The following is a 25,558-nucleotide window of genomic DNA, read 5'->3' as shown; positions in this document are numbered from 1 at the left end:
GCATAGGTAGACAGTTAGAACCTTTTTGCAAAGGTGGAAATGTGCAGCACTAGAGTGTATGGCTATAAGGTGAGAGAGGGAAAGTTTAATGGAGATGTGTGGGCCAGGTTTTTCACACATTGCCAGGGGTGATGGTGGAGGCAGATACGATAGCGGTTTAAGACACTTATGGATAGGTACAGGGAGTAGTGGGATAAGGATCATGTCGATGAGATCAGTTGAATTTGGCGTTGTGTTGGGCACAAACATGTACTGTCCTGTACTGTTCTGTGTTCTGTGGTCTATACATGCTTCCACTGAGAGCAGATTTCTTGAGCTGGGATGATCTTTAAAGACAGCATGCCCAATATTACTGAGGGGGTATCGCAGCTGGCCCAGACATAAGCATTGCTAATTGATGGAGTTATTGGTTTGCAGCTGGTGTGGACAATGGCCTTCATTGCTGCTGTGCTCCTGGGCCTTGACATCGGGCTTGGTGCCGCCGTCGGCTTTGAACTGTTGACTGTCGTGTTCAGGACCCAGTTGTGAGTATCAAGCTCGTCCATTGTCAGAGGCGCTGACAAGTTGTGACCACTTGTTACTATTGGAGACATATGCAAGTATACTATTGGAGTAACTCAGCGGGTCAGGCAGCATCTCTGGAGAAAAGGAATAGGTGACGTTTCACAGAGTGCTGGAGTAACTCAGCGGGTCAGGCAGCATCTCTGGAGAAAAGGAATAGGTGACGTTTCTGCTCTAGACCCTCTTCAGACTGGGCAATTGGACCTGGGGAAACAATCTCCACCTCATTGGGCTGCTTGGAATAAGATTGTGGATGGTTGTTCAGAATCCAGCGGCTGCAACCTCCTCAACAGTAAGCAAGAGCTCCTGAAAGTCCCCTCACGCCCCCCCACTCCAGCACCCCACTCCAGCCCCCCCACTCCAGCCCCCCCACTCCAGCCCCCCCCACTCCAGCCCCCCCACTCCAGCACCCCACTCCAGCCCCCCCACTCCAGCACCCCACTCCAGCCACCCCACTCCAGCCCCCCCACTCCAGCCACCCCACTCCAGCCCCCCCACTCCAGCCCCCCCACTCCAGCCATCCCACTCCAGCCACCCCACTCCAGCCCCCCCACTCCAGCCCCCCCACTCCAGCACCCCACTCCAGCCCCCCCACTCCAGCCCCCCACTCCAGCCCCCCCACTCCAGCCACCCCACTCCAGCCCCCCCACTCCAGCCACCCCACTCCAGCCACCCCACTCCAGCCCCCCCACTCCAGCCCCCCCCACTCCAGCCCCCCCCACTCCAGCCACCCCACTCCAGCCCCCCCACTCCAGCCCCCCCACTCCAGCCACCCCACTCCAGCCCCCCCACTCCAGCCACCCCACTCCAGCCACCCCACTCCAGCACCCCACTCCAGCACCCCACTCCAGCACCCCACTCCAGCCCCCCCACTCCAGCCCCCCCACTCCAGCACCCCACTCCAGCACCCCACTCCAGCACCCCTCGCCCTACAATCAAGTCAAGAGTGTTTTATTGTCGTATGTCCCAGATAGAACAATGAGACTTACTTACAGCAGCACAACAGAATATGTAAGCATAGTACACTGCAAACAACATTATAAACGAGAAAAAAGTCCAGTACACAGATACCCACACACACACATATATATATTCACACACACACAGAAAAAAGTCTACTGTGTATATGTATATAAATATAAACACATGCACATGCACACATATGTACACATAAATAACAAACAATAGTACAATAATAACAGTAATAGTCTATATTGTTCAGGGCTTAATGGAGGTTGTGGTGTTTAATAGCCTGAAGGCCGTAGGGAATAAGCTGTTCCTGAACCTGGACGTTACAGTTTTCAGGCTCCTGTACCTTCTTCCCGATGACAGGGGTGGGATGAGTGTGTAGGTGGGATGAGTGTGTGGGTGTGATGAGTGTGTGGGTGTGATGAGTGTGTGGGTGTGATGAGTGTGTGGGTGTGATGAGTGTGTGGGTGTGATGAGTGTGTGGGTGTGATGATGCTGACTCCTCCACTCTCCCCCTTTAAAGACGTTTATGCCTGTCCTTGTTTTTACTAAATATCGTGCCATCACTTTACGACCGCACTTTATTTTCAGTCCGCAGTGTTCCATTCTGGCCAACATTAGGGGCACGGACCTGTACAGAAACAGGAAGGACCATGTGAATGTAAGTGAAGCGGGCAACCACTGCTAAACCTAGGGTTGGCGCACTAACCTCACGCACTGACCTCACGCACTGACCTCACGCACTGACCTCACGCACTGACCTCACGCACTGACCTCACGCACTGACCTCACGCACTGACCTCACGCACTGACCTCACGCACTGACCTCACGCACTGACCTCACGCACTGACCTCACGCACTGACCTCACGCACTGACCTCACGCACTGACCTCACGCACTAACCTCACGCACTAACCTCACGCACTAACCTCACTGTATCTCACCATAGATTTACGAGCCAGAGGAGTGACGATCTTCCGATGCCCTTCGCCAATATTCTTTGCAAACATTGACTTTTTCCGGACCAAGCTGATAGAAGCTGTAAGTGGGGGTTTGTCAAAACTTAAACGGGTTTGTTTATCACAGAGTCCCCATAAGGAATGAGTGCACAGATTGATTGTTTGATTGATCCTTATTGTCAGGTGCACTTGCTACAGTGAAATCCTTTTTTTTGCTTGCTACAGTACACAAGTATGTAAAGGGCCGCCATGGATAGGGCGCTGACAAAGTTACAAAAGTAATCAATATTGTCTCTTCCTTCGACACCCTCCACCCCTCCTCCCTCCACATCTCTACCCCTCCCCCTCCCCGTTCCACCCCTCCCCCTCCATCCCTCCACCCCCTCCGCCCCTCCACCTCCTCCACCACTCCCCTCCACCCCTCCCCATCTACCCCTCCCCCCTCCACCCCTCCCCCCTCCACCCATCTCCCCCTCCACCACCCCTCCACCTCCACCCTTCCACACCTCCCCTCCACCCCTCCCCCTCCACCCCTCCATCCCTCCCCCCACCCCTCCACCCCTTCCCCCTGCACCCCTCCACTCCGCCCCTCCCCCTCCCCCCACCCTTCCCCCTCCACCTCTCCCCCTCCACGCCACCCCTCCCCTGCCACCCCCTCTCTCCCACGTCCCCTGTTTCTCTCCCACATCCCCCCTCTCTCCCACATCCCCCCTCTCTCTCCCAGGTCCCCCCTCTCTTTCCCACCTCCCCCCCTCTCTCTCCCAGGTCCCCCCTCTCTTTCCCACGTCCCCCCCTCTTTCCCACGTCCCCCCTCTCTCCCACGTCCCCCCTCTCTCCCACATCCCCCCATCTCTCTCCCACGTTCCCCCTCTCTATCCCACATCCCCCCTCTCTCTCCCAGGTCCCCCCTCTCTTTCCCACCTCCCCCCTCTCTCTCCCACGTCCCCCCTCTCTCCCACGTTCCCCTCTCTATCCCACATCCCCCCTCTCTCCCACGTCCCCCCTCTCTCCCACGTCCCCCCTCTCTCTCACGTTCCCCCTCTCTATCCCACATCCCCCCTCTCTCCCACATCCCCCCTCTCTCCCACGTCCCCCCTCTCTCTCACGTTCCCCCTCTCTCCCACATCCCCCCTCTCTCCCACGTCCCCCCTCTCTCCCACGTTCCCCCTCTCTATCCCACATCCCCCCTGTCCCAGGTCCCCCCTCTCTTTCCCACCTCCCCCCTCTCTCTCCCACGTCCCCCCTCTCTCCCGCCTCCCCCCTCTCTTTCCCACCTCCCCCCTCTCTCTCCCACATCCCCCTCTCTCTCCCAGCTCTACACAGGTGGTTTTAAACTAAATAGTGCGGGGTGGGGGGGATGTTTCAAATGGGGTAGACAAGGATGGAGTTAAAGGGAAAGAGAGTGTAGGAAAAGTAAAGAAAGACACCAGAATTAATGGGGCAGAAAGCTCACGAAGGAATAGGAGAGAATGGCCAAGTATGATAGGAATCGATGTGAAAGGTGAGATGAACAAATGATTAAAAGTATGTGTGAAAGAGAAGAAGTAAAGTGGATGAGCTTGAGGTTCAGTTAGAGATTGGTAGCAGGAATGACGGTGGAACAGCAATGGCAGGAATATCTGGGCATAATCCAGAAGATGCAGGATCATTTCATTCCAAAGACGAAGAAAGATTCTGAGGGGAGTAAGTGCCAACCGTGGCTGACAAGGGAAGTTAGAGATGGAATAAAACTAAAAGAAAAGATGTATAACAGCAAAGCATCGCGGGGAGCCAGAGGATTGGGCAACTTTCAAAGGATAACAGAAGGCAACAAAACGGGCAATACGGGGTGAAAAGATGAAGAAGCGAAGCTGGCCAAGAATATAAAGAAGGACAGTAAAAGCTTCTTTAGGTATGATAAGAGAAAAAGATTAGCAAAGACAAATGTGGGTCCCTCGAAGGCAGACACGGGTGAAATTATTCTGGGTAACAAAGAAATGGCGGAAGAGTTGAACAGGTACTTCGGATCTGTCTTCACTAAGGAAGACACAAACAATCTCCCAGATGTACTGGAGGACAGAGGATCTAGGGGGGTAGAGGAACTGAAAGAAATTTGCATTAGGCGAGAAATAGTATTGGGTAGACTGATGGGACTGAAGGATGATAAATCCCCAGGGCCTGATGGTCTGCATCCCAGGGTCCTCAGGGAGGTGGCTCTAGAAATCATGGACATATTGGTGATCATTTTCCAATGTTCAATAGATTCAGGATCAGTTCCTGTGGATTGGAGGGTAGCTAATGTTATCCCACTTTTCAAGAAAGGAATGAGAGAGAAAACGGGAAATTATCGACCAATTAGCCTGACATTGGTAGTGGGGAAGTTGCTGGAGCCAATTATTAAAGAGGTAATAAAGGTGCATTTGGATAGCAGTAAAAGGATAAGTCCAACTCAGCATGGATTTATTAAGGGGACATCCTGCTTGACTAATCTTGTGGAATTTTTTGAGGATGTGACAAGTAAAATGGATGAAGGGGAGCCAGTGGATGTAGTGTATCTAGACTTTCAGAAAGCCTTTGATAAGGTCCCACACGGGAGGTTGATGAACAAAATTAGAGCACATGGTATTGGGGGTAGGGTATTAGTCATAGAAAATAGGTGCAGGAGGAGGCCATTTGGCCCTTTGAGCCAGCATGATCATTGTGATCATGGCTGATCAATAACCCAATCAATAACCCATACCTGCCTTCTCCCCATATCCCTTGATTTCACTAGCCTCTCGAGCTCTAACTGAAATCCATCCAGTGATTTGGCTTCCACTGCCCTCTGTGGCAGAGAATTCCACAAATTCACAACTCTCTGGGTGAAAAAGGTTTTTCTCACCTTAGTCTCAAATGGCCTCCCCTTTATTCTAAGACCGTGGCCCCTGGTTCTGGACTCGCCCAACATTGGGAACATTTTTCCTGCATCTAGCTTGTCCAGTCCTTTTATAATTTTATATGTTTCTATAAGATCCCCTCTCACCCTTCTAAACTCCAGTGAATACAAGCCTAGTCTTTTCAATCTTTCCTCATATGACAGTCCCGCCATCCCAGGGATCAATCTCGTGAACCTACGCTGCACTGCCTCAATTACAAGGATGTCCTTCCTCAAATTAGGAGACCAAAACTGTACACAATACTCCAGATGTGGTCTTACCAGGCCCGATACATCTGCAGAAGAACCTCTTTACTCCTATACTGAAATCCCCTTGTTACGAAGGCCAACATTCCAATAGCTTTCTTCACTGCCTGCTGTAGCTGCACGCCAACCTTCAGTGACTGGTGTACAAGGACACCCAGGTCTTGCTGAACCTCCCCCTTACTAACCTAATACCATTGAGATAATAATCTGCCTCCTTGTTTTTGCCGCCAAAGTGGATAACCTCACATTTATCTAAATTATACTGCATCTGCCACGCATCTGCCCACTCACTCAACCTGTCCAGGTCACCCTGCAACCTCCTAACATCCTCTTCACAGTTTACACTGCCACCCAGCTTTGTGTCATCCGCAAACTTGCTCGTGTTGCTTCTAATTCCCTCTTCCAAATCATTAATATATATGGTAAACAGTTGCGGCCCCAACACCGAGCCTTGCGGCACTCCACTCGCCACTGCCTGCCATTCTGAAAAGGACCCGTTTACTCCTACTCTTTGCTTCCTGGCAGATGCAGTATAATGTGAGGTTATCCACTTTGGTGGCAGAAACAAGGAGGCAGATTATTATCTAAATGGTGGTAAAGGGGAAGTGCAACGAGACCTTGATGTCCTTGTACACCAGTAAGCGTGCAGGTACAGTAGGTAGTGAAGAAAACTAATGGCATATTGCCCTTCATAACGAGAGGTTTTGAGTACAGGAGCAAAGAGGTCCTTCTGCAGTTGTATAGGGCCCTGGTGAGACCACATCTGGCGTACTGTGTGCAGTTTTGGTCTCCTAGTTTGAGGAAGGACATCCTTGCTATTGAGGCAGTGCAGCGTAGGTTCACGAGGTTAATCCCTGGGATGGCAGGACTGTAATATGAGGAAAGAATGGAAAGACTGGGCTTGGATTCACTGGAGTTTAGAAGGATGAGAGGGGATCTTATAGAGACGTATAAAATTCTAAAAGGACTGGACAAGCTAGATGCAGGAAAAATGTTCCCAATGTTGAGGGAGTTCAGAACCAGGGGCCACAGTCTAAGAATATAGGGGAGGCCATTTAAAACTGAGGTGAGAAGAAATGTTTTCACCCAGAGGGTTGTGAATTTGTGGAGTTCTCTGCCACAGAAGGTAGTGGAGGCTAATTCACTGGATGAATTTAAAAGAGAGTTAGATAGAGCTCTGGGGGTTAGTGGAATCAAGGGATATGGGGAGAAGGCAGGCACAGGTTACTGACTGTGGATGATCTGCCATGATCGCCATGAATGGCGGTGCTGGCTCGAAGGGCCAAATGGCCTCCTCCTGCACCTATTTTCTATGTTTCTTTGTTTCTATCTTCTACAGAAGCTGCCTGAGCTGCTGAGTTTTGCTTTGTGTTATGCGTTTTGTGTTTTGATCCCATACAAAGCCTTGGGAGAACAGCCATCATAACCACCACCCAGCCATTTCTTCTTCCCTCTTCGGTAGAGCAGAAAATACAAAAGCTTGAAAGCAGGTACCACAAGATTTAGGACAGCCTCGTCTCCGCTGTTACCAAAGGTCTCCCATAAATTAGGGTGTTGTTCTGATCTTCCGACCTACCACACTGTGGACTTTGGATGTTTTTTTATCTGCACTTTCTCTGTAACTTTAATGCTATAATGCTATATTCTGCAGGCTGGTATTTTTCTCTGTGCTGTACCTGTTGTACGTGTGTATGGCTTGATAGTTTTCTTACATATGAGAGGATTTGACTGGATAGCACACGAGACAATAATAAACCAATAGCAATGGTTTAATTATCTAATCCAAACAGAAACTATAATTTACCATATCATTCTATGTAATAACTTGATGAATCATATTTTTCACACAGGCACCTTGAGTTTTACACAGGGGTTACATGCCTGAATAGCAGCACCTAATTCGAAATCGTGTGAATTAAACATCTACGCTATCAGCAGTAAATTTGAGCATGTGATTCCAAAAGCTCCCAGCCCGTAAAACTTCAGTATTAAAGGAACAAACACTTTATTTTAAAAACACATAAATCAAAAAACAAGAGTTGTAGCGCAGTGGTGCAGCGGTAGAGTTGCTGCCTTCCAGCGCCAGAGACCCAGGTTTGATCCTGACTACGGGTGCTGTTATCATATCATCATATCATATATATACAGCCGGAAACAGGCCTTTTCGGCCCTCCAAGTCCGTGCCGCCCAGCGATCCCCGTACATTAACACTATCCTACACCCACTAGGGACAATTTTTACATTTACCCAGCCAATTAACCTACATAACCTGTACGTCTTTGGAGTTTATACTATTTGTATGGAGTTGTGTGTTCTCCCCGTGACCGCGTGAGTGTATACTGTCTGTATGGAGTTTGTACGCTCTCCCCGTGACCGCGTGAGTTTATACTGTTTGTGTGTTCTCCCCGTGACCGCGTGAGTGTATACTGTTTGTATGGAGTTGTGCGTTCTCCCCGTGACCGCGTGAGTTTATACTGTCTGTATGGAGTTGTGTGTTCTCCCCGTGACCGCGTGAGTGTATACTGTTTGTATGGAGTTGTGCGTTCTCCCCGTGACCGCGTGTTTATACTGTCTGTATGGAGCTTGTACGTTCTCCCCGTGACCGCGTGAGTGTATACTGTTTGTATGGAGTTGTGTGTACGCTCTCCCCGTGACCGCGTGAGTTTATACTGTTTGTGTGGAGTTGTGTGTTCTCCCCGTGACCGCGTGAGTGTATACTGTCTGTATGGAGTTGTACGCTCTCCCCGTGACCGCGTGAGTGTATACTGTCTGTATGGAGTTGTGTGCGTTCTCCCCGTGACCGCGTGAGTTTATACTGTCTGTATGGAGTTGTGCGTTCTCCCCGTGACCGCGTGAGTTTATACTGTTTGTATGGAGTTTGTGCGTTCTCCCCGTGACCGCGTGAGTTTTCTCCGGGAACCCCTGGTTCCTCCCACATTCCAAAGATGTACAAGTTTGTAGGTTAATTGGCTTCTGTAAAAATTGGAAAATTGTCCCTGGTGTATGTAGGATAGTGTTAGTGCATAGGGATCGCTGGTCGGTGTGGACTCGATGGCCAAGGAGGCTGTTTCCACGGTGTATTTCTAAACTAGACTAAACTAAAAGCAGCATGTAAATCATGCTTTAGTATTAAAACACATTAAAAAAACACATATATCAAACATGCTAATATGCACATATGCAAACATGCACATATATCAAACATAGTTAATTCAGAAACAACGGTTCTGAACTTAAAGAAAGTTAACTTTGAGGGCATGAGACGTGAATTGGCCAAGATAGACTGGCAATTGATTCTTAAAGGGTTGACGGTGGATATGCCATGGAAGGCATTTAAAGACCGCATGGACGAACTACAACATTTGTTCATCCCAGTTTGGCAAAAGAATAAATCAGGGAAGGTAGTGCATCCGTGGCTAACAAGGGAGATTAGGGATAGTATCAAAACAAAAGATGAAGCGTACAAATTAGCAAGAAAAAGCAGCCTACCAGAGGACTGGGAGAAATTCAGAGTCCAGCAGAGGAGGACAAAGGGCTTAATTAGGAAAGGGAAAATAGATTATGAACGAAAACTGGCAGGGAACATAAAAACTGACTGCAAAAGATGTTATAGATATGTGAAGAGAAAAAGATTAGTTAAAACAAATGTAGGTCCCTTGCAGTCAGAAACAGGTGAATTGATCATGGGGAACAAGGACATGGCAGACCAATTGAATAACTACTTTGGTTCTGTCTTCACTAAGGAAGACATAAATAATCTGCCGGAAATAGCAGGGGACCGGGGGTCAAATGAGATGGAGGAACTGAGTGAAATCCAGGTTAGTCGGGAAGTGGTGTTAGGCAAATTGAATGGATTAAAGGCCGATAAATCCCCAGGGCCAGATAGGCTGCATCCCAGAGTGCTTAAGGAAGTAGCCCCAGAAATAGTGGATGCATTAGTGATAATTTTTCAAAACTCTTTAGATTCTGGAGTAGTTCCTGAGGATTGGAGGGTAGCTAATGTAACCCCACTTTTCAAAAAGGGAGGGAGAGAGAAAACGGGGAATTACAGACCAGTTAGCCTAACATCGGTAGTGGGGAAAATGCTAGAGTCAGTTATTAAAGATGGGATAGCAGCACATTTGGAAAGTGGTGAAATCATTGGACAAAGTCAGCATGGATTTATGAAAGGTAAATCATGTCTGACAAATCTTATAGAATTTTTCGAGGATGTAACTAGTAGAGTGGATAAGGGAGAACCAGTGGATGTGTTATATCTGGACTTCCAGAAGGCTTTCGACAAGGTCCCACATAAGAGATTAGTATGCAAACTTAAAGCACACGGTATTGTGGGTTCAGTATTGATGTGGATAGAGAACTGGCTGGCAGACAGGAAGCATATAGTAGGAATAAACGGGTCTTTTTCAGAATGGCAGGCAGTGACTAGTGGGGTACCGCAATGCTCAGTGCTGGGACCCCAGCTATTTACAATATATATTAATGATTTGGATGAGGGAATTGAATGCAACATCTCTAAGTTTGCGGATGACACGAAGCTGGGGGGCAGTGTTAGCTGTGAGGAGGATGCTAGGAGGCTGCAACGTGACTTGGATAGTTTAGGTGAGTGGGCAAATGCATGGCAGATGCAGTATAATGTGGATAAATGTGAGGTTATGCACTTTGGTGGCAAGAACAGGAAAGCAGACTATTATCTGAATGGTGTAGGAGAAGGGGAGATGCAACGAGACCTGGGTGTCGTGGTACACCAGTCATTGAAAGTAGGCATGCAGGTGCAGCAGGCAGTGAAGAAAGCGAATGGTATGTTGGCATTCATAGCGAGGGGATTTGAGTATAGGAGCAGGGAGGTTCTGCTGCAGTTGTACAGGGCATTGGTGAGACCACACCTGGAGTATTGCGTACAGTTTTGGTCTCCTAATCTGAGGAAAGACATTCTTGCCATAGAGGGAGTACAGAGAAGGTTCACCAGATTGATTCCTGGGATGGCAGGACTTTCATATGAAGAAAGACTGGATAGACTCGGCTTGTACTCGCTGGAATTTAGAAGATTGAGGGGGGACCTTATAGAAACATACAAAATTCTTAAGGGGTTGGACAGGCTAGATGCAAGAAGATTGTTCCCGATGTTGGGGAAGTCCAGAACAAGGGGTCACAGTTTAAGGATAAGGGGGAAGTCTTTTAGGACCGAGATGAGAATGTTTTTTTTCACTCAGAGAGTGGTGAATCTGTGGAATTCTCTGCCACAGAAGGTAGTTGAGGCCAGTTCATTGGCTATATTTAAGAGGGAGTTAGATGTGGCCCTTGTGGCTAAAGGGATCAGGGGGTATGGAGAGAAGGCAGGTACGGGATACTGAGTTGGATGATCAGCCATGATCATATTGAATGGCGGTGCAGGCTCGAAGGGCCGAATGGCCTACTCCTGCACCTATTTTCTATGTTTCTATGCGTAGACTGGATTGGAAAATATATAATTTATGACCCATTAGCTATTCCTTTGCCCACTTCCCCAGTTCATTTAGATCTTGTAATGTCGGATAACTAAAGAAGTCTGAAGAAAGATTCCGACCTGAAACATCACCCATGCTTTTTCTCCAGAGATACTGCCTGATCGATCCGCTGGAGTTTGTATTCTGGTCACATTTATTGCCAATCTAAAATGTTTATGTTTTTTAAGTATATTGTTATTCTTTGATCAAGCTTTATTTGCATTCTCAATCTTGATTGAATATTTCTCACACAGATTGGGTTTAACCCACTCCGCATCCTCCGTAAGAGGAATAAAGCCATTCGAAAAATCAAAAAGATGCTCCTGAAAGGAGAGCTAATGATCACGGTGGTGAGTTACTCAGTTATAAACACCAAGGTAACAGAGCCCACCTTTCAATGACCTCAAGAGCAGCACTGTAAACCTTCATATCGTTTTGGGCACTGCTTTTCACTTTACTTTCAAAATACAGCACGGGAACAGACCCTTCGGCCCACTGAGTCCACGCCGACCAGCGATCCCCACACACTAACATTATCCTACACACACTTTGGGCAATTTATAATTTTATCGAAGCCAATTAACCTACAAGCCTTTGGAATGTGGGAAGAAACTGGAGCACCCGGAGAAAACCCACGTGGTCGCGGGTAGAACGTACAAACTCTGTACAGACAGCACCCATATAACCATATAACCATATACCAACTACAGCATGGAAACAGGCCTGTCCGGCCCTACCAGTCCACGCCGACCACTTTCTCTGACCTAGTCTCATCTACCTGCTCTCAGACCATAACCCTCTAATCCCCTCCTATCCATATACCTATCCAATTTACTCTTAAATAATAAAATCGAGCCAGCCTCCACCACTTCCACCGGAAGCCCATTCCATACAGCCACCACCCTCTGAGTAAAGAAGTTACCCCTCATGTTACCCCTAAACTTTTGTCCCTCAATTCTGAAGCTATGTCCCCTTGTTGGAATCTTCCCCACTCTCAAAGGGAAAAGCCTACCCACGTCAACTCTGTCCGTCCCTCTTAAAATTTTAAAAACCTCTATCAAGTCCCCCCTCAACCTTCTACGCTCCAAAGAATAAAGATCCAACCTGTTCAACCTCTCTCTGTAGCCTAAGTGCTGAAACCCAGGCAACATTCTAGTAAATCTCCTCTGTACCCTCTCCATTTTGTCGACATCCTTCCTATAATTTGGCGACCAGAACTGCACACCATACTCCAGATTCGGCCTCACCAATGCCCTGTACAATTTTAACATTACATCCCAACTTCTATATTCGATGCTCTGATTTATAAAGGCAAGCATACCAAACGCCTTCTTCACCACCCTATCCACATGAGATTCCACCTTCAGGGAACAATGCACAGTTATTCCCAGATCCCTCTGTTCCACTGCATTCCTCAATTCCCTACCATTTACCCTGTACATCCTATTTTGATTTGTCCTACCAAAATGCAGCACCTCACACTTATCAGCATTAAACTCCATCTGCCATCTTTCAGCCCACCCTTCCAAAAGGCCCAAATCTCTCTGTAGACTTTGAAACTCTACTTCATTATTAACTACACCACCTATCTTAGTATCATCTGCATATTTACTAATCCAATTTGCCACACCATCATCCAGATCATTGATGTAATCAGGATCAGACCCGGCGCTGTAAGGCAGTAACTCTGTAAGGCACCACCGTGCCAGCTGTTTAGAGATGATGTTCTGATACCCTGGGTTTAGTAGATTCATTGCTACAGTAATACAGCAGAGAAGCCACCCCTAAGGTCCACCACTTCCATGCTGACCACTTCCACTGAGCCCATTCACCAACACATGGGCGTGGCTTTCAACATCTCACTCAGATACGTTTTAATGTCGTGCGAGTCTCTGTTTCTACTACCCTCTGTTTCTAACCACCCTCCTGTTGAAAATAAATCCTCATATCCCTCGAAACAGCTTCACTGTGTACAAAAACATGAGAGGAATAGATCGGGTAGACACACAGGGACTCTTGCCCAGTGTAGGTGAATCGAGGACCAGACGACATGGGTTTAAGGTGAAGGGGAAAAGATTTAATAGTTATCCGGTGTAACATTTTCACACAAAGGGTGCTGGATGTATGGAACAAGCTGGATGTATGGAACAAGGTAGTTGAGGCAGGTAATATCACAACGTTTAAGAAACATTTTGACAAGTACATGGATAGGACAGGTTTAGAGGGATGTGGGGCAAATGCAGACAGGTGGGACTAGTATAGATGGGGCATGTTGATTGGCATGGGCAAGTTGGGTCGAAGGGCATGTTTCCACGCTCTATGATTCTATGACTTGAACCCAAGACTGCTGGTCGTACACATCTCTGCCACGGGAAAACAAAATCTTACTATCTACCCTATCTCTGACCCTGATAATTTTGTATGCTTCAGTTGGGTCCCACTTCAGACTCTTCCACTGCAGTGTAAACAAACCCAGCCTTTTCGGTCTCTCCTCATAATTGAAACTCTCCAAATCAGGTCAATATCCTACAAATGCCCTCTGTACCCTCTCCAGAGAATACATGTCTTTCCTGCACAGTGGTGCCCCCAAACTGCACACATTACTCCAGAAGTGGCCTCATCAAAGTATTCGAGCATTGTACCAAAAACTCCCTGCTCTTCTATTCTATATTCCAGGTAATGGTGCCAAGGATCCCATCTGATGTTATAAAAGACCTTAATGAGGCCACATTTAAAGTATTGTGTTCAGTTCTGGGCCCCATGTTATTAGAAAGAGATCAAGCTGGAAAGGGTGCAAAGAAGATTGACAAGGATGTTGCCAGGACTCAAGGGCCTGAGCTACAGGGAGAGGTTGAGCAGGCTGGGACTTTATTCCTTGGAGCGCGAGGAATAGATCGGGCAGAGTCTTGCACAGAGTCTCATGCCCAGAGTTGAGGAATCAAGAACCAGAGGACATAGGTTTAAGGTGAGGGGGGAAAGATTTAATAGGAACCTGAGGGGTAACATTTTTACACTCAGTGTGATGAGTGTATGGAACGAGCTGCCGGAGGAGGTAGTTGAGGCAGGGACTATGGCAACCTTTAAGAAACATTTAGACATGGGATAAATGCAGGCAGGTGGGATTAGTGTGGATGGGATGTTGGTCAGCGTGAGCAAGTTGGGCTGAAGGGCCTGTTTTCCACACTCTACCACCGTCAGGTTTCTTCACCATCCTATCTATTTATATTGCCACCTTCAGGGATTTATGGACATGTACACAAAGGCCATCTGTTCTTTGATGCTTCCTGGGGCTCTACAATTCATGGTATGTGCCCTACCCTTATTTGTCCTCCCAAAAAGTCACCTCACATTTGTCAGGATTAAATTCGTTCTGCAATTCTTTGTCTATCTTACCAACGATTCATATCATTGTGTAGACTAAGCCCGTCCTCCTCACTGCCAACAGCACCTGCCTTGTGTAGACTAAGCCCACCCTCCTCACTGCCAACAGCACCTTGCCTTGTGTAGACTAAGCCCACCCTCCTCACTGCCAACATCACCCTCATTGTGTAGACTAAGCCCACCCTCCTCACTGCCAACAGCACCTTGCCTTGTGTAGACTAAGCCCGTCCTCCTCACTGCCAACAGCACCTTGCCTTGTGTAGACTAAGCCCACCCTCCTCACTGCCAACAGCACCTTGCCTTGTGTAGACTAAGCCCACCCTCCTCACTGCCAACAGCACCTGCCTTGTGTAGACTAAGCCCACCCTCCTCACTGCCAACAGCACCCTCATTGTGCAGACTAAGCCTACAGTTCTCACTGCCAACAGCACCTTGCCTTGTGTAGACTAAGCCCGTCCTCCTCACTGCCAACAGCACCTGCCTTGTGTAGACTAAGCCCACCCTCCTCACTGCCAACAGCACCCTCATTGTGCAGACTAAGCCTACAGTTCTCACTGCCCCAACCCCTAACCCTTTTTACAGCATAAAAATAAAAGAGCAGAAGTACAACAAAGCAAAGAAGAGTGGGAAGACAGAGGATTGAGACTCTTTTAAAGAGCAACAGAAGATGACTAAGAAGGCAATACGGGGAGAAAAGATGAGGTACGAGGGTAAACTAGCCAATAATATAAAGGAGGATAGTAAAAGCTTTTTTAGGTATGTAAAGAGGAAAAAAATAGTCAAGGCAAATGTGGGTCCCTTGAAGACAGAAGCGGGGGAATTTATTATGGGGAACAAGGAAATGGCAGACGAGTTGAACTTTGGATCCGTCTTCACTAAGGAAGATACAAGCAATCTCCCAGATGTTCTAGTGGCCAGAGATCCTAGGGTGACGGAGGAACTGAAGGAAATCCACATTAGGCAGGAAATGGTGTTGGGTAGACTGATGGGACTGAAGGTTGATAAATCCCCAGGGCCTGATGGTCTGCATCCCAGAGTACATCAAGGAGGTGGCGCTAGAAATTGTGGACGCATTGGTGATCATTTTCCAATGTTCTACAGATTCAGGATCAGTTCCTGTGGATTGGAGGGTAGCTAATGTTGTCCCACTTTTTAAGAAAGGAGGGAGAGAGAAAACGGGAAATTATAGACCAGTTAGTCTGACATCAGTGGTGGGGAAGATGCTGGAGTCAATTATAAAAGACAAAATTGCAGAGCATTTGGATAGCAGTAACAGGATTGTTCCGAGTCATTGCTCCCCGTATTGCGGATGACACAAAGCTGGGTGGCAGTGTGAACTGTGAGGAGGATGCTATGAGGTTGCAGGGTGACTTGGACAGGTTGTGTGAGTGGGCAGATGCAGTTTATTGTGGATAAATGTGAGGTTATCCACTTTGGTGGTAAGAACAGGAAGGCAGATTATTATCTGAATGGTGTCAAGTTAGGAAATGGGAAAGTACAAAGAGATCTGGGTGCCCTTGTTCATCAGTCACTTAAAGTTAGCATGCAGGTACAGCAGGCAGTGAAGAAAGATAATGGCATGTTAGCCTTTATGACAAGAGGAGTTGAGTTTCGGAGCAAAAAGGTCCTTCTGCAGTTGTACAGGGCCCTAGTGAGACCGCACCTGGAGTACTGTGTGCAGTTTTGGTCTCCAAATTTGAGGAAGGATATTCTTGCTATTGAGGGCGTGCAGCGTAGGTTTACTAGGTTAATTCCCGGAATGGCGGGACTGTCATATGTTGAAAGACTGGAGCGACTAGGCTTGTATACACTGGAATTTAGAAGGATGAGGGGGGATCTTATTGAAACATATATGATTATTAAGGGGTTGGACACATTAGAGGCAGGAAACATGTCCCCAATGTTGGTGGAATCCAGAACCAGGGGCCACAGTTTAAGAATAAGGGGTAGGCCATTTAGAACAGAGATGAGGAAAAACATTTTCAGTCAGAGAGTTGTAAATCTATGGAATTCTCTGCCTCAGAAGGCAGTGGAGGCCAATTTTCTGGATTCTTTCAAGAGACAGCTAGGTAGAGCTCTTAATGATAGCGCAGTCAGGAAGTATGGGGAGAAGGCAGGAATGGTGTACTGATTGTGAATCATCAGCCATGATCACATTGAATGACGGTGCTGGCTCGAAGGCCAAATGACCTATGACTGCACCCATTGTCTATTGTCTATGATAAGAGAATAATGTTTAGTGCAAGGTAAGGCCAGTAAAGTTTGATCAAGGATATTCCGAGCATCTCCAATGAGGTCCACTTGCTGTTTGCATTTTACCTGTGGAATGGTAATCTTCCTCCTCCTAAACCATGGAAATTGGTTGGAAACTTTAGGGTGGCACGGTGGTACAGCGGTAGAGTTGCTGCCCCACAGCGCCAGAGACCCAGGTTCCATCCTGACTACGGGTGCTGTCTATACGCAGATTGTACATTCTCCATTGAGAAGCTCAGGCAGCTCTGAAGTTCAGACTGTCACTACCGCTTGTGTTTCTGTGCAGAGAGGGTACGTTGAGACGACCGATGGGAGTTATTCGAGCGACTCTGACAATGAAGATGAGAAGACTGCTGATGATGTGACTGCAGCAACCGATGCCAAGGACTTGCCACTGAAGCTTGAGTGGAGGTCCCCTCTCCCGGGCGGGATTCAAGTCCCCAGAGTGGACACACATAGCATTGTCCTCGATTTTGCTGCTGTCTCCTTCCTCGACATGTCTGCAATGAAAGGCCTGAAATCGGTAAACACCTAACTCGCAGTCGGTTCCGTGGAGACCGTGATCGTGGGGACGTTTACAGGCTTCACAACCTGCAGTTGGCTGAAGGTTTCTCAGCCCTGCTGTTTGTGGCATGTTAAAGACAACTTTAAAACATAACACAAAGATTGGGAAAGACAATCAAGGCTTTATTTAAGAGCACAAAATCCAGTGATCACTGGGAGCAATCAGGAAGATTGCTCAATAAACAAAGATTCATCTACTTATATACAGAATTATCCTTCAATGTGTCGTTTACTGTAGCAGACACTTTAGCACTTTTTCTTCTTCCAAAATTATATATCATGTACCCCCCCCTCATATATCATGCACCCCCCCTCATATATCATGCACCCCCCCTCATATATCATGCACCCCCCCCTATTTTTGACATCACCTATTCCTTTTCTCCAGAGATGCTGCCTGACCCACTGCAGCATTTTGTGTCTATCTTCAAGCCGTCAGATTGAGTTTATTGTAATGAGCACATGTGTGGCAAGGTGCAGTTACCATGAAAATTTCGCAACAATGAGAGTTTAGTTTAGTTTAGAGATACAGTGTGGAAACAGGCCCTTCGTCCCACTGAGTCCGCACCGATCAGCGATTCCCGCACACTAACACTATCCTACACACTAGGGACAATTTACAATTTTGATCAAAGCCAATTAACCTACAAACCTGCACATCTTTGTGGGATGGAAACCGTGTCTCTGGTGCAGGAAAGCTGCAACTCTACCACTGCACCCTAAAGTTTACTGGTTCTCTGGAGCCAGCAGTGAAGTGGCTCCTCCCACCCTGACTACCATGTACATTGTCTGCATGGGGGGAGGGGGGCTGTCTGCATGGGGGGGGGACTGTCTGCATGGGGGGGGCTGTCTGCATGGGGGGGGTAACTGTCTGCATGGGGGGGGACTGTCTGCATGGGGGGGGGACTGTCTGCATGGGGGGGCTGTCTGCATGGGGGGGGACTGTCTGCATGGGGGGGCTGTCTGCATGGGGGGGCTGTCTGCATGGGGGGGCTGTCTGCATGGGGGGGCTGTCTGCATGGGGGGGCTGTCTGCATGGGGGGGCTGTCTGCATGGGGGGGCTGTCTGCATGGGGGGGCTGTCTGCATGGGGGGGGCTGTCTGCATGGGGGGGCTGTCTGCATGGGGGGCTGTCTGCATGGGGGGGCTGTCTGCATGGGGGGGCTGTCTGCATGGGGGGCTGTCTGCATGGGGGGGGCTGTCTGCATGGGGGGGGCTGTCTGCATGGGGGGGCTGTCTGCATGGGGGGGCTCGTCCCACCCTGCCTACCATGTACATTGTCTGCGGGGGGGGCTGTCTGCATGGGGGGGGACTGTCTGCATGGGGGGGGCTCGTCCCACCCTGCCTACCATGTACATTGTCTGCATGGGGGGCCTGTCTGCATGGGGGGGGCTGTCTGCATGGGGGGGGCTGTCTGCATGGGGGGGGCTGTCTGCATGGGGGGGGACTGTCTGCATGGGGGGGGCTGTCTGCATGGGGGGGCTGTCTGCATGGGGGGCTGTCTGCATGGGGGGGGGACTGTCTGCATGGGGGGGCTGTCTGCATGGGGGGGCTGTCTGCATGGGGGGGGCTGTCTGCATGGGGGGGGCTGTCTGCATGGGGGGGCTGTCTGCATGGGGGGGCTGTCTGCATGGGGGGGCTGTCTGCATGGGGGGGGCTGTCTGCATGGGGGGGCTGTCTGCATGGGGGGGCTGTCTGCATGGGGGGGGCTGTCTGCATGGGGGGGCTGTCTGCATGGGGGGGCTGTCTGCATGGGGGGGGCTGTCTGCATGGGGGGGGCTGTCTGCATGGGGGGGCTCGTCCCACCCTGTATACCATGTACATTGTCTGCGGGGGGGGGCTGTCTGCATGGGGGGGGGCTGTCTGCATGGGGGGGCTCGTCCCACCCTGCCTACCATGTACATTGTCTGCATGGGGGGCCTGTCTGCATGGGGGGGGGCTGTCTGCATGGGGGGGGGCTGTCTGCATGGGGGGGGCTGTCTGTATGGGGGGGGCTGTCTGCATGGGGGGGTCTGTCTGCATGGGGGGGGGCTGTCTGCATGGGGGGACTGTCTGCATGGGGGGGCTCCTCCCACCCTGCCTACCATGTACATTGTCTGCGGGGGGGGGGGGGGGATGTGAGCAGGAGAATTGCTCACGGTGGCTTTTCACAGTAGCTGCTTACACTTGAATCAGTGAACAACATGACGAAGACACACACAAAATGCTGGAGTAACTTGGCGGGTCAGGCAGCATCTCTGGGGAAAAAAGGAACAGGTGATGGTTTGGGTTAAGACCCTTCTTCAGACTGGGATTCAGGGAAGAGGGAAACTAGAGGCAATGAAAGGTTTAGAACAAATCAGAGCCGGCACCGATGGCCAAGGAATGGTGGAGCCCACAATGGACCATTGTTGGCTGCGGAAGAGGTGATAACGAAGGGAAGAGAGAGGTAACGCAGGGGGTTACTTGAAATTAGAGAAATCAATATTCATACCACTGGGTTGTTAGTTGCCCAAGCGAAATATCAACATTATAATGAAGATAGACAACAAATGCTGGAGTAACTCAGCGGGACAGGCAGCATCTCTGGAGAGAAGGAATGGTTTCAGGTCGAGACCCTTCTTCAGGCTGAGAGTCAGGAGAGAGGAAGACACAAAGATATGAAGGGGTAAGGTGTGAAAACACATGATCAAAGGGGACAGAGATCCCTTGATCTTTGATCACTGGTTACACACCTTACCTTTCCATATCTATGTGTCTCCTCCCCTGACCCTCAGTCTGAAGAAGGGTCTCTCATCACCCATTCCATCCATCCAGAGATACTGCCTGTCCCACTGAGTTACTCCAGCATTTGGTGTCTATCTTGGGTGTAAAGCAGCATCAGCAGTTCCTCCTACACATCAACAATATGACTACAGGTTTGGTTCAAATAATAATAATAATAATAATAATAAGCATCTATTTTATATAGCGCCTTACCAGAAGCTCAAAGTGCTTTACAAAAACAATCAAACATAAAAACAAACAGACAAACTATCCTAACGGAGAAGCGGTGAATAAACAGCGCCAGCGTCCTCTCACGTCAGGGTCCGTCCGGCAGTATACAACACAAAGCACAAGACACACAGATACAATTTTTACACAAACAGCCATCACAGTGATTGCTCTAGGCACACCCTCACTGTGATGGAAGGCAAAGTCTTATCTCCTCCTGATTTCTTCTCCCGTGGTGCCACGAGGTGATCGAGGCTCCCAACTTTTTGAAGCCCCCACCGGGCGATGGAAAGTCCCAGGGCCGAGCCGAGCAGGCCGATGAAAGTCCTGAGCCCCCACTGAGCGATGGAAAGTCCCAGGGCCGAGCCAAGCAGGCCGATGAAAGTCCTGAGCCCCCATTGGGCGATGGAAAGTCCCAGGGCCGAGCCAAGCAGGCCGATGAAAGTCCTGAGCCCCCACCGGGCGATGGAAAGTGCTGCGGCCGAGCCACGCAGGGCGATGAAGGGCCTGCGAGCGGGTCGATCGTACCTCACGCTTCGGGCCGGTCGAGGCTGCTACGGCTGGAGCTCCCAAAAGCCGGTCGCCAGCCAGGGACCTGCGAACTCCCGATGTTGCGGTCTGCAGGGCCCACGGCCGAAGCCTCCGAGATGGTAAGTCCAGGCCCTGCGACCGGAGTCAAGGTCGATCCCAGCTGGAGGCCGCCGACTCCACGATGTTAGGCCGTAGCGCGAACGGAGATACGACACGGTAAAGGTCGCATCTCCGTTGAGGAGGAGATTTGAAAAAAAGGTTTCCCCCAACCCCCCCACCACCCCCCACATACACAGAGTTAAAAATAGAACAAAACGTACATTAAACGATGACAATAGACAACAACAAAAAAAAAGACAGAGAGACTGCCGGTGAGCCGCGGCTGCAGAACACAGCCACGCCCCTTTTTTTTTGATGATCCACATCCTCTGACAAGGAATGCACTATCCATCCCGATACTTCACACAGCTTTTCATTCTTGTCCTGACAAACTAGGACATACAAGAGATTTAAGTTTTTACCCAACATTTGACTCTCGGCTCCAAACCATGTAACCTCTTTCTATCCTTCACTTTCTTTAACAGATCCTGAAAGAATTCATCAGGATTGAGGTTGATGTTTACATTGCTGCTTGCGATGGTAAGATTGCTTTCCTCTAATTTTCTGGCAGAATTTGGAGCCACTTGAATTGCCCAAGGTGGGTGGGGGGGGGGGGGGGTTGGTGAGAACCTGGTGGATGTGGAGCCAGTGAGGTGCCCAGGGTGGGAGATGTGTGAGGTGCCCAGGGTGGGAGATGTGTGAGGTGCCCAGGGTGGGAGATGTGTGAGGTGCCCAGGGTGGGAGATGTGTGAGGTGCCCAGGGTGGGAGATGTGTGAGGTGCCCAGGGTGGGAGATGTGTGAGGTGCCCAGGGTGGGAGATGTGTGAGGTGCCCAGGGTGGGAGATGTGTGAGGTGCCCAGGGTGGGAGATGTGTGAGGTGCCCAGGGTGGGAGATGTGTGAGGTGCCCAGGGTGGGAGATGTGTGAGGTGCCCAGGGTGGGAGATGTGTGAGGTGCCCAGGGTGGGAGATGTGTGAGGTGCCCAGGGTGGGAGATGTGTGAGGTGCCCAGGGTGGGAGATGTGTGAGGTGCCCAGGGTGGGAGATGTGTGAGGTGCCCAGGGTGGGAGATGTGTGAGGTGCCCAGGGTGGGAGATGTGTGAGGTGCCCAGGGTGGGAAATGTGGAGCCAGTGAGGTGCCCAGGGTGGGAGATGTGTGAGGTGCCCAGGGTGGGAGATGTGTGAGGTGCCCAGGGTGGGAGATGTGGAGCCAGTGAGGTGCCCAGGGTGGGAGATGTGTGAGGTGCCCAGGGTGGGAGATGTGTGAGGTGCCCAGGGTGGGAGATGTGTGAGGTGCCCAGGGTGGGAGATATGGATTTTAGATTTTTTAGATTTAGAGATACAGTGCAGAAACAGGCCCTTTGGCCCACCGGGTCCGTGCCGCCCAGCGATCCCCGCACACTAACACTATCCTACACCCACTAGGGACAATTTTATTTTTACATTTACCCAGCCAATTAACCTACATACCTGTATGTCTTTGGAGTGTGGGAGGAAACCGAAGATCTCGGAGAAAACCCACGCAGGTCACGGGGAGAACGTACAAACTCCGTACAGACGGCACCCGTAGTCAGGATCGAACCTGAGTCTCCGGCGCTGCATTCGCTGTAAGGCAGCAACTCTACCGCTGCGCCACCGTGTGGAGCCAGTGAGGTGCCCAGGGTGGTGGATGTGGAGCCAATGAGGTTCCCAGGGTGGGGGGGTTTGCTGAACCTGGTGGATTGTCCTCCCCTTCACCTGGAACACAGTAGCGATAAGCTTCACCCAGCACAAGGTGTTCATTCCCATTTCAACTGAGTCATCGAGTCCAAGAAAGCATTCGGCCCAACTTGTCCATGCTGACCAAGGTGCCCCATCTAAGCCGGTCCTACTTGTCCACATTTGGCTCAAACCCCTCTTAAAAATTCCCGATTCACGTACCTGTTCAAATACCTTTTAGATGTTGTTGTTGTGGTTTAAGTTTAGTTTAGAGATACAGTGCATAAACAGCCTCTTCGGCCCACCGTCTGGCTGACCAGAGATCCCTGCACACTAACACAATCCTATACACACTAGGACAATTTACATTTATACCAAGCCAATTAACCAACAAACTTGTACGTCTTTGGAGTGTGGGAGGAAACCAGAGCTTCCCCGAGAAAACCCGCAGAGGTCACAAGGAAAACGTGCAAACTCCGTACAGACAGCACCCGTAGTCAGGATTGAACCCGGGTCTCCAGCGCTGTGAGGCAGCAACTCTACTGCTGCGCCACCGTGTCACCCACTTGTCTTGCCTCAACCACATCCTCTGGCATCTCGTTCCATAAACATACCAGCCTTTGTGTGGGAAACGTTGCCCGTCAGGCTCCGATTATATCTTTTTGCTCTCAACTACCCTGAAAAAAGACTGAATATTCATCCAATGTTTGAGTGCATCCATTCAGCCTCTGTGTTGGGTGCTTTAGAGATGGCATTCACTCAATGGCCACACACTCATAACTTTCCAATGCAGCTCCAAATCTGCGCTTCCACCATCTAAAAAGAAATAGGGGACTTAAGTTTAATGGGAGTCATGACCTCCACTTCCTCTCCACTTCACAAAGCACCAATCATATCCATCCCTTGGTGGCACAGCGGTAGAGTTGCTGCCTTATACTGCTTGCAGTATCGGAGTCCCGGGTATTGTCTGTACGGAGTTTGTACGTTCTCTCCACGACCTGCGTGGGTTTTCTCCAAGACTCTAAAAACATATAGGTTTGTAGGTTATTTGGTTTGGTGTATGTGTAAATTGTCCCTGGTGTGTGTAAGGTAGTGTTAATGTGTGGGGATCACTGGTCGGTACAGCCTCGATGGGCCGAAGGGCTTGTATCCGTGCTGCATCTCTAAACTAAACTAAACTTCCTCACCATCAGGTTGAAGTCCTGAACCTATCTGAGAGACTCTATCAGAGGTCTGCAGTAAGTGAAGTGAAGGCCAATCTGGTGTGGACAGTTCATAAGTTCTAGGAGCAGAATTAGGCTATCTACTCTGCCATTCAATCATGGCTGATCTATCCTCCCCTCTCAACCCCATTCTCCTGCCTTCCCCCCATAACCCCTGACACCCAAACCAACCCAGAGCGTGTCAATCTCCTCCTTAAAAATATCCATTGGCCGTCTGTGGCAATGAATTCCACAAATTCACCACCCTCTGACTAAAGAAATTCTTCCTCATCTCCATTCTAAAGGTACGTCCCTTTATTCGGAGGCTGTGGCCTCTGGGTCCTGGACTCTCCCACTAGTGGAAACGTCCTATTGATGTTGATGTTGCCAGTGATGAACATAACGCTCCACAAATGAAGCCGAAAATGCACAGGGAAGCTGCTCTTCCATTCAGGAAGGAATGTTGAGGCGTGTTTGGGAAGAGTGTCTGGTGTTAGCGTGTGGAGCAGAGGAACAATCTGGGAAACTCGTTCAGTCTCCACACCACGCCTGTTATGGGGCAGGATCCTAGTCACAGCTTCCACATCTCAGCCAACGACCTTTCAAACTGGAGATGAAACATGTGTAGGAAAAAAACTGCAGATGCTGGTGAAAATTGAAGGTAGACACAAAATGATGGAGTAAATCAGCAGGTCAGGCAGCATCTCGGGTGAGAAGGAATGGGAGACCCTTCTTCAGACTGATGTCAGGGGACCTTGTCCTGAGATGCTGTCTGACCTGCTGAGTTACTCCAGCATTTTGTGTCTACCTGAAGATTAAACATCCTAGATGTAAATGATTGAATAGATTTGTTGTGATTATTTTTAGGTCTACTGCTGGAAAAATTAGAAAGATGTGGATTTTTTGATGATGAAATCACTGCAGAGATCTTCTTCCTTACAATCCATGATGCAGTGCTCTGCATATTGGAGAAACACAACCCCATCAATACACTAGACCTCAGGAATGGAAAGGTGTGTTCTCATTGCTCATATGTTCATAGGTTCTAGGAGCAGAATTAGGCCCTTCGGCCCATCAAGTCTACTCCGCCATTCAATCATGGCTGATCTACCTTTTCCTCTCAACCCCATTCTCCTGCCTTCTCCCCATAACCCCTGACACCCGTACTAATCAAGAATCGATCAATCTCCACCTTAAAAATATCCTCCAGAGCCGCCTGTGGCAATGAATTCCACAGATTCCCCATATAGTTTTTATTCCTATTGCTGATGAAATGGGATTTTGAAATGGGACTTTGAAACCGCTGCCCAGTTTTACTGGTGACAACCAGATGGAGCTTTGGAAGAGAAGGAGATGCCACTCATTCTGCATGTTCGTGGCTACAACATATCTCAATGTTCACATTGTAGTTCTGCAGCCATGCTGTGCACAGCACTGTGGTGTCATGTGAACCATACAGACATTGGCAGCATCACTGGGTATCAAGCGATGGCAACGAGGGCAAGGAGGCATGAGAAGAGGAGCTAGCTCTCTGGTTCATGATTATGTCTGTGCATCGGGTTAGATGTGGAGTATATTGTAAAGTCCGTCATCTTCCTTGATTCCATGCCCTTTATTAATCTAAGCAAACCCAGTGTCAATGTGGGCATCCTCGGGTAATAGCTTCGGAAGCTTTTTGAGGAAACCATTCTAGTTAGTTTAGTTTAGTTTAGTTTAGAGATACAGT

The 25,558-nt window shown here is 49.3% G+C and overlaps 1 protein-coding gene across 1 annotated transcript in view; it reads left to right on the top strand.

Moving 5' to 3' along the window:
* Window positions 1–25,346, top strand: part of LOC144605048 (chloride anion exchanger-like) — a 69,067-nt gene extending 43,721 nt beyond the window's left edge. Inside the window, 9 exon segments of the mRNA XM_078420090.1 lie at window positions 418–524; window positions 2,122–2,191; window positions 2,481–2,490; window positions 2,493–2,572; window positions 11,388–11,483; window positions 17,054–17,290; window positions 21,419–21,473; window positions 24,700–24,845; window positions 25,242–25,346. Coding sequence (XP_078276216.1) covers window positions 418–524; window positions 2,122–2,191; window positions 2,481–2,490; window positions 2,493–2,572; window positions 11,388–11,483; window positions 17,054–17,290; window positions 21,419–21,473; window positions 24,700–24,845; window positions 25,242–25,346 — 906 coding nt within the window.
* The last annotated feature ends 212 nt before the right edge of the window (window positions 25,347–25,558 follow it).

Source organism: Rhinoraja longicauda, chromosome 23, assembly GCF_053455715.1.
Source record: "Rhinoraja longicauda isolate Sanriku21f chromosome 23, sRhiLon1.1, whole genome shotgun sequence".
Taxonomy (NCBI): domain Eukaryota; kingdom Metazoa; phylum Chordata; class Chondrichthyes; order Rajiformes; family Arhynchobatidae; genus Rhinoraja; species Rhinoraja longicauda.
The sequence above is the reverse complement of the archived record's forward strand: the minus strand, read 5'-3'. Positions and strand labels throughout refer to the sequence as shown.